The 16,030-nt window shown below is 52.7% G+C and overlaps 1 protein-coding gene across 6 annotated transcripts in view; it reads right to left on the reverse strand.

Moving 5' to 3' along the window:
- Window positions 1-848, reverse strand: part of Zfp236 (zinc finger protein 236) — a 99,323-nt gene extending 98,475 nt beyond the window's left edge. For 4 of the 6 annotated variants that reach the window (XR_003952527.1, XR_003952528.1, XM_006526494.4 and 1 more), the window contains exon 1: window positions 576-846. Coding sequence is in view for 4 of the 6 variants with exons in the window: in XM_006526494.4 (XP_006526557.1) it covers window positions 576-630 (55 nt within the window). In the remaining 2 variants the exon portion in view is untranslated. Of the gene's footprint in view, window positions 1-575 lie in introns of all 6 variants that reach the window. The other 2 variants (NM_177832.4, NM_001374229.1) reach the window with 1 other exon arrangement.
- Between the last annotated feature and the right edge of the window lie 15,182 nt (window positions 849-16,030).

The raw sequence follows: 16,030 nt of genomic DNA on the forward strand, positions 1-16,030 counted from the left end.
AATAACAGAGAGAGAAAGGCCTCCGGAGGCCTACTGTGCGCACGAGAGCCTACTGTGCGCACTCCCCACGACCCCCGCACCCCCACCCCCAGGCCTCGGTCCCTGCCAGGACGGGGTCCCCCCCTCCCGCGGTAGGAACCCGGGATACACCGGAAGAGCGGACACTCCCTAGGGCCTGCGCCGAGGGCGGCCGAGGAGGGCAGGGGACAGGCGGAAGGGACAGGGGAGACATGGAGGGCGGGGGACCAGGGGAGGCTGGAGAATCGGGACTAGGGAGGACGGCGAGGAGATTCGAAGGACTGTGACTCTGAGAAGCCCGGAGCGAGGGGCTCGGGGAGGGAGCCGACAGGAACTCGGGAGGAGGAGGAGGAGGAGGAGGAAGCCGCCGCCCGCGCCGCCGCCCCCGCGCCGCCACGGCCCGGAAAGTAGGCCCAGCGCGGAGGGGCCCGGCCGCGGCGCCCGTATCCGTCCGCCCGCGCTGCGCCCGCCCGGCCAGTCGCCTCCGCCCGCCCTCCGCGCCGCTCCCGGCGCACCCCGCGCCCATCCGGGGACTCGGCGGCCGCCGCGGGCCTTACCGGAGTCGCCGCGCGCCGCGCCGTCCCGGGGCTTCGGGGGGCGGCCCCGCGGCATCGTCGCGGCGGCCCACCCCTCACTCGCGCTCTCCCTCGGCGGGCGCGCACGCGCGGCACCGGCGGGCGGGCTGGCGGGCGGGCTGCGGCGGCGGCGGCCGGACCCAGCCCGCCGGGCTCACGGGGCGACGGCGCCCGGACGCGCGGGCAGCAGCGCTCGGACCGCGCGGGCCTCGGCGGGTTCCATGGCCCGCGGGCCGCGGCGGGGGCGTTGGGAGCGGGCGGTGGGGGCGGGGGCGCCGCTGTGCGCATGCGCGGCCCGACAGGCGGCGGCGTCACCTAGCTCGGCGAGCCGCCGGCATAGCCGGCCTGCAGGCCCCTGGCCTGGTTTGCACTGTGCTTCGGAGGCTTCTCGGTGCTCCATCCCGGACCTTGAACGCCGGTCGGGACTGCCAACCCTCTTAGTCCTCACCCCCAACTACTCAGGAGACGGAAGGGGTCGGAGGGTGGCGTGCTTGCCCTGCTCTCGCTACGTTTATGCACTTGAAGGGAAAGTATCCCAGCACGTCCTTCTGCCCCGGACTCCTTTTCAAGCATCCCTGCCTAGACCTTCTCTGGAGCGACAAAAGGCCTGGGAAGGAAACCTGAACGCAGAGATGCTCCTGGGAACAGGCCGACTTGAGTGATGCCCCCCTAGTAGGCTCCATTCAAGCCTTAAAGTTTACCGTTTCTGTGTGTCATCCTGTATGATTTGTTGTGCCGGTAAACTGCAGCCAGAGATTGATTCACAGATGCACAGCCTAAAGCATGTTAGGAATCCAGCAGGGTGTGTGTGGCTCACCTCTAATCCCAAGGTTTGGAAAGCTGAGGTTGCGAAGTCTGGAAAACTGGAATGTAAAGTCGAAGCCTACCTGTGAAAGACCCCACCATCAGGCTTAGCAAGCTAGCTGCAGTAACGCCATTTTGCAAGGCATGAAAAAGTACCAGAGCTGAGTTCTCAAAAGTTACAAGAAAGTTCAGTTAAAGATTAACAGTTAAAGATTAAGGCTGAATAATACTGGGACAGGGGCCAAATATCGGTGGTCAAGCACCTGGGCCCCGGCTCAGGGCCAAGAACAGATGGCTCTCAGACGTCAGTGTTAGCAGAACTAGCTTCACTGATTTAGAAAAATAGAGGTGCACAGTGCTCTGGCCACTCCTTAAACCTGTGTGTCTGCCAATGTTCTGACCAGGTGTGTGCCCATTGTTGAACCTTCATTAGACCCTTTCCTCGTACCCCTCCCATACCCATTTCTTGAAAATAGACATTGTTTAGAACTAAAAAGTCCCACCTCAGTTTCCCCAAATGACCGAGAAATACCCCAAGCCTTATTCGAACTAACCAACCAGCTCGCTTCTCGCTTCTGTAACCGCGCTTTTTGCTCCCCAGCCCCAGCCCTATAAAAAGGGTAAAAACTCCACACTCGGCGCGCCAGTCCTCCGATAGACTGCGTCGCCCGGGTACCCGTGTTCCCAATAAAGCCTCTTGCTGTTTGCATCCGAATCGTGGTCTCGCTGGTCCTTGAGAGGGTCTCCTCAGATTGATTGACTACCCACGTCGGGGGTCTTTCATTTGGAGGTCCCACCGAGATTTGGAGACCCCTGCCCAGGGACCACCGATCCCCCGCCGGGAGGTAAGCTGGCCAGCGGTCGTTTCGTGTCTGTCTCTGTCTTCGTGCGTGTTTGTGCCGGCATCCAATGTTTGCGCCTGCGTCTGTACTAGTTAGCTAACTAGATCTGTATCTGGCGGTTCCGCGGAAGAACTGACGAGTTCGTATTCCCGGCCGCAGCCCCTGGGAGACGTCCCAGCGGCCTCGGGGGCCCGTTTTGTGGCCCATTCTGTATCAGTTAACCTACCCGAGTCGGACTTTTTGGAGCTCCGCCACTGTACGTGGCTTTGTTGGGGGACGAGAGACAGAGACACTTCCCGCCCCCGTCTGAATTTTTGCTTTCGGTTTTACGCCGAAGCCGCGCCGCGCGTCTGATTTGTTTGTTGTTCTTTTGTTCTTCGTTAGTTTTCTTCTGTCTTTAAGTGTTTTCGAGATCATGGGACAGACCGTAACTACCCCTCTGAGTTTAACCTTGCAGCACTGGGGGGATGTCCAGCGCATTGCATCCAACCAGTCTGTGGATGTCAGGAAGAGGCGCTGGATTACCTTCTGTTCCGCTGAATGGCCAACTTTCAATGTGGGATGGCCTCAGGATGGTACTTTCAATTTAAGTATTATCTCTCAGGTTAAGTCTAGAGTGTTTTGTCCTGGTCCCCACGGACACCCGGATCAGGTCCCATATATCGTCACCTGGGAGGCACTTGCCTATGACCCCCCTCCGTGGGTCAAACCGTTTGTGTCTCCTAAACTTCCTCCCTTGCCGACAGCTCCCGTCCTCCCGCCCGGTCCTTCTGCGCAACCTCCGTCCCGATCTGCCCTTTACCCTGCCCTTACCCCCTCTATAAAGTCCAAACCTCCTAAGCCCCAGGTTCTCCCTGATAGCGGCGGACCCCTCATTGACCTTCTCACAGAGGACCCCCCGCCGTACAGAGCACAACCCTCCCGCAGTGGACTCCACCACCTCCCAGGCATTTCCACTCCGCATGGGGGGAGATGGCCAGCTTCAGTATTGGCCGTTTTCCTCTTCGGATTTATACAATTGGAAAAATAATAACCCTTCCTTTTCTGAAGATCCAGGTAAATTGACGGCCTTGATTGAGTCCGTCCTCATCACCCACCAGCCCACCTGGGACGACTGTCAGCAGTTGTTGGGGACCCTGCTGACCGGAGAAGAAAAGCAGCGGGTGCTCCTAGAGGCTAGAAAGGCAGTCCGGGGCAATGATGGACGCCCCACTCAGTTACCTAATGAAGTCAATGCTGCTTTTCCCCTTGAACGCCCCGGTTGGGATTACACCACTACAGAAGGTAGGAACCACCTAGTCCTCTATCGCCAGTTGCTCTTAGCGGGTCTCCAGAACGCGGGCAGAAGTCCCACCAATTTGGCCAAGGTAAAAGGGATAACCCAGGGACCTAATGAGTCTCCCTCAGCCTTTTTAGAGAGACTCAAAGAGGCCTATCGCAGGTACACTCCTTATGACCCTGAGGACCCAGGGCAAGAAACCAATGTGTCTATGTCATTCATCTGGCAGTCTGCCCCGGATATCGGGCGAAAGTTAGAGCGGTTAGAAGATTTAAAGAGCAAGACCTTAGGAGACTTAGTGAGGGAAGCTGAAAAGATCTTTAATAAGCGAGAAACCCCGGAAGAAAGAGAGGAACGTATCAAGAGAGAAACAGAGGAAAAAGAAGAACGCCGTAGGGCAGAGGATGAGCAGAGAGAGAAAGAAAGGGACCGCAGAAGACATAGAGAGATGAGCAAGCTCTTGGCCACTGTAGTTATTGGTCAGAGACAGGATAGACAGGGGGGAGAGCGGAGGAGGCCCCAACTTGATAAGGACCAATGCGCCTACTGCAAAGAAAAGGGACACTGGGCTAAGGACTGCCCAAAGAAGCCACGAGGGCCCCGAGGACTGAGGCCCCAGACCTCCCTCCTAACCTTAGGTGACTAGGGAGGTCAGGGTCAGGAGCCCCCCCCTGAACCCAGGATAACCCTCAAAGTCGGGGGGCAACCCGTCACCTTCCTGGTAGATACTGGGGCCCAACACTCCGTGCTGACCCAAAATCCTGGACCCCTAAGTGACAAGGCTGCCTGGGTCCAAGGGGCTACTGGAGGAAAGCGGTATCGCTGGACCACGGATCGCAAAGTACATCTAGCTACCGGTAAGGTCACCCACTCTTTCCTCCATGTACCAGACTGCCCCTATCCTCTGCTAGGAAGAGACTTGCTGACTAAACTAAAAGCCCAAATCCACTTCGAGGGATCAGGAGCTCAGGTTATGGGACCAATGGGACTGCCCCTGCAAGTGCTGACCCTAAACATAGAAGATGAGTATCGGCTACATGAGACCTCAAAAGAGCCGGATGTTTCTCTAGGGTCCACCTGGCTTTCTGATTTTCCCCAGGTCTGGGCGGAAACCGGGGGCATGGGACTGGCAGTTCGCCAAGCTCCTCTGATCATACCTCTGAAGGCAACCTCTACCCCCGTGTCCATAAAACAATACCCCATGTCACAAGAAGCCAGACTGGGGATCAAGCCCCACATACAGAGACTGTTGGACCAGGGAATACTGGTACCCTGCCAGTCCCCCTGGAACACGCCCCTGCTACCCGTTAAGAAACCAGGGACTAATGATTATAGGCCTGTCCAGGATCTGAGAGAAGTCAACAAGCGGGTGGAAGACATCCACCCCACCGTGCCCAACCCTTACAACCTCTTGAGCGGGCTCCCACCGTCCCACCAGTGGTACACTGTGCTTGATTTAAAGGATGCCTTTTTCTGCCTGAGACTCCACCCCACCAGTCAGCCTCTCTTCGCCTTTGAGTGGAGAGATCCAGAGATGGGAATCTCAGGACAATTGACCTGGACCAGACTCCCACAGGGTTTCAAAAACAGTCCCACCCTGTTTGATGAGGCACTGCACAGAGACCTAGCAGACTTCCGGATCCAGCACCCAGACTTGATCCTGCTACAGTACGTGGATGACTTACTGCTGGCCGCCACTTCTGAGCTCGACTGCCAACAAGGTACTCGGGCCCTGTTACAAACCCTAGGGAACCTCGGGTATCGGGCCTCGGCCAAGAAAGCCCAAATTTGCCAGAAACAGGTCAAGTATCTGGGGTATCTTCTAAAAGAGGGTCAGAGATGGCTGACTGGGGCCAGAAAAGAGACTGTGATGGGGCAGCCTACTCCGAAGACCCCTCGACAACTAAGGGAGTTCCTAGGGACGGCAGGCTTCTGTCGCCTCTGGATCCCTGGGTTTGCAGAAATGGCAGCCCCCTTGTACCCTCTCACCAAAACGGGGACTCTGTTTAATTGGGGCCCAGACCAGCAAAAGGCCTATCAAGAAATTAAACAGGCTCTTCTAACTGCCCCAGCCCTGGGATTGCCAGATTTGACTAAGCCCTTTGAACTCTTTGTTGACGAGAAGCAGGGCTACGCCAAAGGCGTCCTAACGCAAAAACTGGGACCTTGGCGTCGGCCGGTGGCCTACCTGTCCAAAAAGCTAGACCCAGTGGCAGCTGGGTGGCCCCCTTGCCTACGGATGGTAGCAGCCATTGCCGTTCTGACAAAAGATGCAGGCAAGCTAACCATGGGACAGCCGCTAGTCATCCTGGCCCCCCATGCAGTAGAGGCACTAGTCAAGCAACCCCCTGACCGCTGGCTATCCAACGCCCGCATGACCCACTATCAGGCGATGCTCCTAGATACGGACCGGGTCCAGTTCGGACCGGTGGTAGCCCTAAACCCGGCTACGTTGCTCCCCCTACCGGGGAAAGAGCCTCACCATGACTGCCTCGAGATCTTGGCCGAGACACACGGAACCAGACCAGACCTCACGGACCAGCCCCTCCCAGACGCCGACCACACCTGGTATACAGATGGAAGCAGCTTCCTGCAAGAGGGACAACGTAGGGCTGGAGCAGCGGTGACCACCGAGACCGAGGTAATCTGGGCCAAGGCGTTGCCAGCCGGGACATCCGCCCAGCGAGCTGAACTAATAGCACTCACCCAGGCCCTAAAGATGGCAGAAGGTAAGAAGCTAAATGTTTATACTGATAGCCGCTATGCCTTTGCTACCGCCCATGTCCATGGAGAAATATATAGGAGACGTGGGTTGCTCACCTCAGAAGGCAAAGAGATCAAGAACAAGGGCGAAATCTTGGCCTTACTGAAAGCTCTCTTTCTGCCCAAAAGACTCAGTATAATTCACTGCCCAGGACATCAGAAAGGCAATAGTGCTGAAGCTAAAGGCAACCGAATGGCGGACCAGGCAGCCCGAGAAGCAGCCATGGGGACTGACACAAAGGCCTCCTCACTTCTCATAGAGACCTCAACCCCGTACACTCCAGACTTCTTCCATTACACTGAGACAGATATAAAGAACCTACAAGAGTTGGGAGCCACATATGATAGAGAGAAAAAATATTGGGTCCTGCAAGGTAAACCTGTGATGCCTGACCAGTTCACCTTTGAATTATTAGACTTCCTTCACCAGCTCACCCACCTTAGCTATCAGAAGATGAGGGCACTTCTAGACAGGAAAGAAAGCCCCTATTACATGCTAAATAAAGATAAGATCCTCCACGAGGTGGCGGAATCATGCCAAGCCTGTGTCCAAGTAAATGCCAGTAAGACTAAGATCAGGGCCGGAACACGAGTAAGAGGACATCGACCAGGCACCCATTGGGAAATTGACTTTACTAAAGTGAAGCCCGGACTGTATGGGTACAAGTATCTCCTGGTATTCGTGGACACGTTCTCTGGCTGGGTTGAAGCCTTCCCAACCAAACATGAGACTGCCAAAATAGTGACCAAGAAACTTCTGGAAGAAATATTTCCAAGGTTTGGAATGCCCCAAGTGTTGGGGACTGATAATGGGCCTGCCTTCGTCTCCCAGGTAAGTCAGTCGGTGGCCAAGCTACTGGGGATTGATTGGAAACTACATTGTGCTTACAGACCCCAGAGTTCAGGTCAGGTAGAAAGAATGAATAGGACAATCAAGGAGACTTTGACCAAATTAACGCTTGCAACTGGCACTAGAGACTGGGTACTCCTACTTCCCTTAGCCCTCTACCGAGCCCGCAACACTCCGGGCCCCCATGGACTCACTCCGTATGAAATCCTGTATGGGGCGCCCCCGCCCCTTGTTAATTTCCATGATCCTGAAATGTCAAAGTTTACTAATAGCCCCTCTCTCCAAGCTCACTTACAGGCCCTCCAAGCAGTACAACGAGAGGTCTGGAAGCCACTGGCCGCTGCCTATCAGGACCAGCTGGACCAGCCAGTGATACCACACCCCTTCCGTGTCGGCGACACCGTGTGGGTACGCCGGCACCAGACTAAGAACTTGGAACCTCGCTGGAAAGGACCCTACACCGTCCTGCTGACCACCCCCACCGCTCTCAAAGTAGACGGCATCGCTGCGTGGATCCACGCCGCTCACGTAAAAGCGGCGACAACCCCTCCGGCCGGAACAGCATCAGGACCGACATGGAAGGTCCAGCGTTCTCAAAACCCCTTAAAGATAAGATTAACCCGTGGGGCCCCCTAATAATCCTGGGGATCTTAATAAGGGCAGGAGTATCAGTACAACATGACAGCCCTCATCAGGTCTTCAATGTTACTTGGAGAGTTACCAACTTAATGACAGGACAAACAGCTAATGCTACCTCCCTCCTGGGGACAATGACCGATGCCTTTCCTAAACTGTACTTTGACTTGTGCGATTTAATAGGGGACGACTGGGATGAGACTGGACTCGGGTGTCGCACTCCCGGGGGAAGAAAAAGGGCAAGAACATTTGACTTCTATGTTTGCCCCGGGCATACTGTACCAACAGGGTGTGGAGGGCCGAGAGAGGGCTACTGTGGCAAATGGGGCTGTGAGACCACTGGACAGGCATACTGGAAGCCATCATCATCATGGGACCTAATTTCCCTTAAGCGAGGAAACACCCCTCGGAATCAGGGCCCCTGTTATGATTCCTCAGCGGTCTCCAGTGACATCAAGGGCGCCACACCGGGGGGTCGATGCAATCCCCTAGTCCTGGAATTCACTGACGCGGGCAAAAAGGCCAGCTGGGATGGCCCCAAAGTATGGGGACTAAGACTGTACCGATCCACAGGGACCGACCCGGTGACCCGGTTCTCTTTGACCCGCCAGGTCCTCAATATAGGGCCCCGCGTCCCCATTGGGCCTAATCCCGTGATCACTGACCAGTTACCCCCCTCCCGACCCGTGCAGATCATGCTCCCCAGGCCTCCTCAGCCTCCTCCTCCAGGCGCAGCCTCTATAGTCCCTGAGACTGCCCCACCTTCTCAACAACCTGGGACGGGAGACAGGCTGCTAAACCTGGTAGATGGAGCCTACCAAGCTCTCAACCTCACCAGTCCCGACAAAACCCAAGAGTGCTGGTTGTGTCTGGTAGCGGGACCCCCCTACTACGAAGGGGTTGCCGTCCTAGGTACTTATTCCAACCATACCTCTGCCCCAGCTAACTGCTCCGTGGCCTCCCAACACAAGCTGACCCTGTCCGAAGTGACCGGACAGGGACTCTGCGTAGGAGCAGTTCCCAAAACCCATCAGGCCCTGTGTAATACCACCCAAAAGACGAGCGACGGGTCCTACTATCTGGCTGCTCCCGCCGGGACCATTTGGGCTTGCAACACCGGGCTCACTCCCTGCCTATCTACCACTGTACTCGACCTCACCACCGATTACTGTGTCCTGGTTGAGCTCTGGCCAAAGGTGACCTACCACTCCCCTGGTTATGTTTATGGCCAGTTTGAGAGAAAAACCAAATATAAAAGAGAGCCGGTGTCATTAACTCTGGCCCTGCTGTTGGGAGGACTTACTATGGGCGGCATAGCTGCAGGAGTAGGAACCGGGACTACAGCCCTAGTGGCCACCAAACAATTCGAGCAGCTCCAGGCAGCCATACATACAGACCTTGGGGCTTTAGAAAAGTCAGTCAGTGCCCTAGAAAAGTCTCTGACCTCGTTGTCTGAGGTGGTCCTACAGAACCGGAGGAGATTAGATCTACTGTTCCTAAAAGAAGGAAGATTATGTGCTGCCCTAAAAAAAGAATGCTGTTTCTACGCGGACCACACTGGCGTAGTAAGAGATAGCATGGCAAAGCTAAGAGAAAGGTTGAACCAGAGACAAAAATTGTTCGAATCAGGACAAGGGTGGTTTGAGGGACTGTTTAACAGGTCCCCATGGTTCACGACCTTAATATCCACCATTATGGGCCCCTTGATAATACTTTTATTAATCCTACTCTTCGGACCCTGTATTCTCAACCGCTTGGTCCAGTTTGTAAAAGACAGAATTTCGGTAGTGCAGGCCCTGGTTTTGACCCAACAGTATCACCAACTCAAATCAATAGATCCAGAAGAAGTGGAATCACGTGAATAAAAGATTTTATTCAGTTTCCAGAAAGAGGGGGGAATGAAAGACCCCACCATCAGGCTTAGCAAGCTAGCTGCAGTAACGCCATTTTGCAAGGCATGAAAAAGTACCAGAGCTGAGTTCTCAAAAGTTACAAGAAAGTTCAGTTAAAGATTAACAGTTAAAGATTAAGGCTGAATAATACTGGGACAGGGGCCAAATATCGGTGGTCAAGCACCTGGGCCCCGGCTCAGGGCCAAGAACAGATGGCTCTCAGACGTCAGTGTTAGCAGAACTAGCTTCACTGATTTAGAAAAATAGAGGTGCACAGTGCTCTGGCCACTCCTTAAACCTGTGTGTCTGCCAATGTTCTGACCAGGTGTGTGCCCATTGTTGAACCTTCATTAGACCCTTTCCTCGTACCCCTCCCATACCCATTTCTTGAAAATAGACATTGTTTAGAACTAAAAAGTCCCACCTCAGTTTCCCCAAATGACCGAGAAATACCCCAAGCCTTATTCGAACTAACCAACCAGCTCGCTTCTCGCTTCTGTAACCGCGCTTTTTGCTCCCCAGCCCCAGCCCTATAAAAAGGGTAAAAACTCCACACTCGGCGCGCCAGTCCTCCGATAGACTGCGTCGCCCGGGTACCCGTGTTCCCAATAAAGCCTCTTGCTGTTTGCATCCGAATCGTGGTCTCGCTGGTCCTTGAGAGGGTCTCCTCAGATTGATTGACTACCCACGTCGGGGGTCTTTCACCTGGTCTACATGGTAAGTTCCAGGTTTAAGTGAGAGACCTTTTCTCAAAACGTAAAAAAAATTAAAATTATCAAAGAACCGAAAGACTTTTTACTCCAGTAAACCAGAAGTATTGTCGGATCTCAGAATTCTTCATGAGGAAGTTCAAAGTACTAGCCCATGTTTACCAACTACATGCCAGGTTTCCTGCGAGCCTACCAGCTGAAAGCTTAGAACCCAGGATATGGATGCAGCAGGAAAGACACAAAACTAGAACAAAGGTTTAAAAACCCAAAAGATTTGTAAGGTCTAAAGAGAAAACAGGTTATATATCAAATGTTAGAATAGGAGTTTTGAAAGTCTTGGGATAGGGAGATGGCTCTCTGGGGTAAGGCATTCCTCAGGAAAGCCTGGCACCCTGACTCTAGCCCCTGCAGCCCAGGGAGCCTGTCTCCACAAGTTGTGCACTCAACACCTCCACATGTGTGCCCCCAAGGCCCCAACAATAGTAATGCGTGTGTAAAACAATGTACCAGAGTCGTTTTGAGAACAAGATTGGTTACAACTTAAAAAGTAGAAAAAAGGTTTTGATGTGAGTCTTCGGAAATGGTTGCTTTCTAACAGGCAGGGATGACAACGGAAAGTCTTTCCAGGTTAAAACCCAGGTTAAAGAGGGAGAAAAAAAGGTTTTATGTGCATATTTGTTACTGAAAAAAACTCAAGCAGGAATATAGCTTAATTGAAAGATACTTCAGAAGAAAGTCACTGCATACAGCCATGTGTTACACAGGCTGGGTGACCTGAGTTTGAGTCTCAGAATCCTTATGAAGGCTGAGAAACACTTGTCCCTCCACAGGAAGGACCATCTTAGCATATATACCACAGATGCTCACTCACTTGTATGCAGATGGACACAAGTTATTCTAAGTCATAATTGTTTTTGAAAACAGTATTTCACTGTGTATCCTAGCTGGCCTCCAACTCATTCTCCTGCCTCAGCCTTAGGAATAGTAGGATGCGGGCTAGTGAGATGGCTCAACAGGTAAGAACACTGACTGCTCTTCTGAAGGTCCTGAGTTCAAACCCCAGCAACCACATGGTGGCTCACAACCACCCATAATGAGACCTGATGCCCTCTTCTGGTGCGTCTGAAGACAGCTACAGTGTACTTATATATGATAATAAATAAATCTTTAAAAAAAAAAAAAGGAAGATTAGGTTGTAGGAAGAGTAGGTTGCAGGCGTGGAGTGCAGAGGTGTGTCGTTGCCTGGGGCAGAAACTCAGCAGAAATCAAGGAGCCACTTCCAAGATCTGCCAGCAGGGACTAACAAGTGACTATGAACCTACTAGCATAGGCCCCTCAGTAAATCTGTGGTCCCTAGTGGAGCCTCTGGTCTTTCCAGTAGACCTCCTATGAGCTGTCAGGGGAAGAAACTAGATGAGAGAAGTGAAGGATTTTGCTAAAGGCCCTGTGGTTTTAGGCAGATCCAGGGCTTGAAACCCACAGTTACTCTAGTTGTATCCAGAGGAACATCCTTGAGTAGAAGGAAATCCTTTACAGGGTTTCTCTGTGTAGCCCTGGCTGTCCTGGAGCTCACTTTGTAGACCAGGCTGGCCTCGAACTCAGAAATCCGCCTGCCTCTGCCTCCCAAGTGCTGGGATTAAAGGTGTGTGCCACCATGCCGGGCCAGGAAATCCATTTCTTTATGCATCTAGGCTAAAGGAGGACACTGGCTGAGAAAACCGTAACATGAGTGGAGGCTAGAGAGGTGAGGCAGCCCAGTGGTCAGAGCAGTTACTGTTAACCAGGAACCCAAGTTCAGTTCCTAGCACTCATTTTGGCTTACATACACCCCTTGTAACTTCAGCTGCAGGGCATCTAACAACCTCTCTGGGCCACTGGAGGCAGTGCACTTGTGTATAGACCTACACAGAAACATATAATTTAAACTTCTTAGATTTTTTTTTTTGCAAATGTGAATCTACTTGAATTGTCCGTGTATATGAGTGTGTATCCTATTTAGTTATAAAAAGGATTTTAAACAATTTACAAGAAATGTATTTAAGGTGAGGAAATGAGTGAATAAATGAGGAAGTGAGAAGGTGGGAAAGAGAGACATTGTGTTGTTACCGAGCCAGGAAGTCACTCAGGATCTCAGGGGATTCAGAGCTGGGCTCCAGGCTTCTTAGTCCAAGTGGAAAAGGTTCACGCATGGTCAGTTACAGACCTCACCAACCTGGAGTTCAGATGGCACAGTGTTTCTATCGGAGTGGAAAACAACATTTATTGTGAAGCCCTTCGAGTTACTGCTCTGGGCAGTTACTACAGTTCATATAAGTGGTTGTGGGAAGGCGCATTCTCATGGCGGTGCCCCTACATTGTCTTATAGAGCTGTTCTTCAGAGCACTCCTAGAAAACAGCCATCTGATGCCGGGGGAAACAGTGGTTTTCCTGTGACCTGCCAAAGGCAGAGCTGGGATCTGATGGAAAGCAGGGGCTCCGGGACCTCAGACATAACCCAGGGTCCAAAGGTCGCTGACTGGGCTCACCTCCACTCGTCTTTCCCCATCAGCAGTGTGTGGGTTTCCTGTGCGCATTTCCCACCGGTCACTCTCAGGCCTTGAGGCTGCTTCCTCCTGTCAGTCTATCCTGCCACCAGTGAACATGCTTGAGCTAAAAGAGGAGCATCAGTGCTTCTGGACAAGAGCTGTGGCCATGACGCTTGTCCACGTCAGTTCTAGAGCAGTGGCCCTTGGCTCCTCACAGCTACAGAGTGAGGGAAAGTGCGCGTAGAGGGCGTCGTCTCTGGCATCCAGTTATAAAACATCAAGGGATCCTGTCAGAATCCTGGATTTCTTCCATAGTGTCAGACTCCTGTGTCTTAAAAAAGCATTCCCAACAGTATCTCTAGTACATCAGACTAAACCGGAGTGAAGCCACTGCAGCCCGGCTCCTACGGCTCCTCTAGGAAACCCCGTGTGTACTGCTCACTTCCTCACTGCTCACTGCAGGCGTCTCACTCCAGACCTAAGAACTCGGTCCTACGGCCTTGCTGCAGTACAATTGACATCCGGCAAACTAAGTTTAAAGTGTACAGATTGCCCCGAGTTAACACTGCAGTTGCCACTGTCAATGCATGTCACCCTCAAGTCTCCCTTCACCTGATTTAAAGTGACATAGAACATGCTGTTTAGAGATAGACAGTCCAGTCCCTTTCAGCACGTGTTTTGAAAATTGTTTATGTGTCGATGTAAGGTCATCCCACTTTGGTACACATAGCTGCAAACCTTTTCTGACTGTTCTTCACTGCAGACCCCGCAAACCAAACTCAGCCATCTCCACCCAGCCTCCCAGTACCACTGTGGCCAGTTACACCACAGTTAACCCCTGGGCTCGCTCAGGCCACCTCTGTCTGCCAGCCACAGAGGGCAGGTACGTTCCTCTTCCCAGGCCTGGCACCTGCGGCACATACAGTGAGCTAACAAGCCTCGTGTGCTTAGAGGCAGCCCTGCCCAGTCACAGTATTACGTACAGTGCTGTGCTCTGTTTGCAAAACCATTAATGACTTCAGGCTTGAAGGAAGCTGGCTCTCACGCCTTTCCCCTGGCGTGTCTGCTCTCGTGTCAGGATGACGACGGCATCCCCAAACACTGGGAAACATTCCCGGGATTTTCACACACAGTTTCCAGTCTCACACTTGTGTAAGATACCTGCTGATCTATTTTTACGAATGTCTTGAATTATAAATTCAATTTCAAAAGTGTTGATGGACTATTCAGATTTTTTTAAACCAGTGTTCATGTTTTCTAAGAATCTACGCATCTCACATGTTTTCAAACCTTGGCATGGATATTTTAGAGTCTTCTTTTATGACCTGTCAATACATTTAGGATCAATACAAATGCCCCGCCCCCTCATTCCTAACATCCCTAACTTGTGCCTTTATGAGGGTTTACATGCGGACTTGACTGGGCTAGAGGCTCCATGGAGGTCCAAGGAAAGCATCACGTAAAGTGAGGCTCTGTGTCCTAGGTCGGAGAGACGGTCCTCAAAAGTGGGGCGGACCTGCCCAGTCAGCTGGAAGCCAAGGGGAAAGAAAAGCACGGGGCAGGTAGTGCCTCGCTCACAGAGCTGGACACTGGCTGCCACCCTGCCTTGGACATCACAATCCAAGGCTTACACCTGCAGCCGCTCCTCTGAAATACGTTGTCTTTGCTTTCATTCTTTGAGAGACTTTGGCTGTATGTATTCATTTGGGCAGGCAGGGGAAAGTAACGGCACACATGGACATAGAGGACAAGGTGAAGAAGTCAGTTGTCCCCTCCACCACATGGGTCCATCAAGTCCCACTCAGGCCGGCAGGCTTCATTAACAGCAAGCACCTTTCTTGCCTTTATCCACTGAGCCCTGCCATGGGGCATTCTGGGGACTGCAGGAGAAAGAATGGGGGATGGTTGGAGCCCAGGGTGGGACTTCAAAGGTCCCTAGGAGTTGAGATCAAAACTGGTTTTGAGCAGAGCTGCAACCTGAAAGGGACCTCAGGAAGGCTTCCATAGATACTGTCCTACTCACACACTGGCTAATGCAGCATGCTGAGGACCTTGGAAGAATAGCTTGTCAGCCTCCATGAACTCCCAAGTTTTGAACAGTCTGCACAATGCTGGTCAGGCTCAGCAGGGCAGCTAGCCTGTTTGTGCTGCCTCTGCTGTTGAAAGACTACCTCTAGCATTACTTCTAGGCTCCGCCCCTCAGTTACCTGGCAACGTGAGGTATGTCTGGGTTACTCTAAAAGGGGCTGTTTGCCCCCTCTTTGCTCCCTTAGTCTCACTGTCCCTTCTCTTCCTGACCCCTTTCTCCCTCTCCCTCCCCCCTCCCTTCAGCATGGGCCAGCTGAGGCACCCCTCCCACCTCACCATACCCTGCCCCACAAAACATCCTGGCTCTCCTTCCTTTTTTTCTAAAACACAACTACTACCTCCAAGTGCTGGACAAGTCTCAGTCTAAACCATGAGCAACAGGGAGAGTCAGCCCTCGTTCTTTGATGTCTCCTCCTCCGCTGTGGCTGTCTGTGCAATCTCCAGCCTGTGGTGGCTTCCAGACTCACGGTGCTCTTACCTGCGGTCATTCCAGTTTACACTCCAGAGACTGTTTAGGCAGAGTTGTTCTATAAATGTGACCTCGGCGTCTGTCCTCTCCTAGAATTATCCACCATTGCAGGCCTTTTTATTTAGACCTTGTTTCTTTCGCATTCTCTGTCTCCCCAAATCTAGGTCTCAGTTTTTCTACAACTAATTTTTTTTTTAATTTATTTATATTGTGCATGCGAGCACACTGTTGCTGTCTTCAGGACGCCAGAAGAGGGCATCGGGTCCCATTACATAAGCTTGTGAGCCACCATGTGGTTGCAGGGAATTGAACTCAGGACCTCTGGAAGAGAAGTCAGTGCTCTTAACCTCTGAGCCGTCTCTCCAGCCCCTCTACAACTAATTTTATCGTTGTAGCCAATTGACCTTTCCATTGAAATTGGCAGCTCAGTTTTTCTTTTTATTTTGATTCCTTTTAAAAACATACTTGCCGGGCGTGGTGGCGCACGCCTTTAATCCCAGCACTCGAGAGACAGAGGCAGGCAGGCGGATTTCTGAGTTCGAGGCCAGCCTGGTCTACAGAGTGAGTTCCAGGACAGCC

Source organism: Mus musculus, chromosome 18, assembly GCF_000001635.26.
Source record: "Mus musculus strain C57BL/6J chromosome 18, GRCm38.p6 C57BL/6J".
In the NCBI taxonomy this organism is placed as follows: Eukaryota; Metazoa; Chordata; class Mammalia; order Rodentia; family Muridae; genus Mus; species Mus musculus.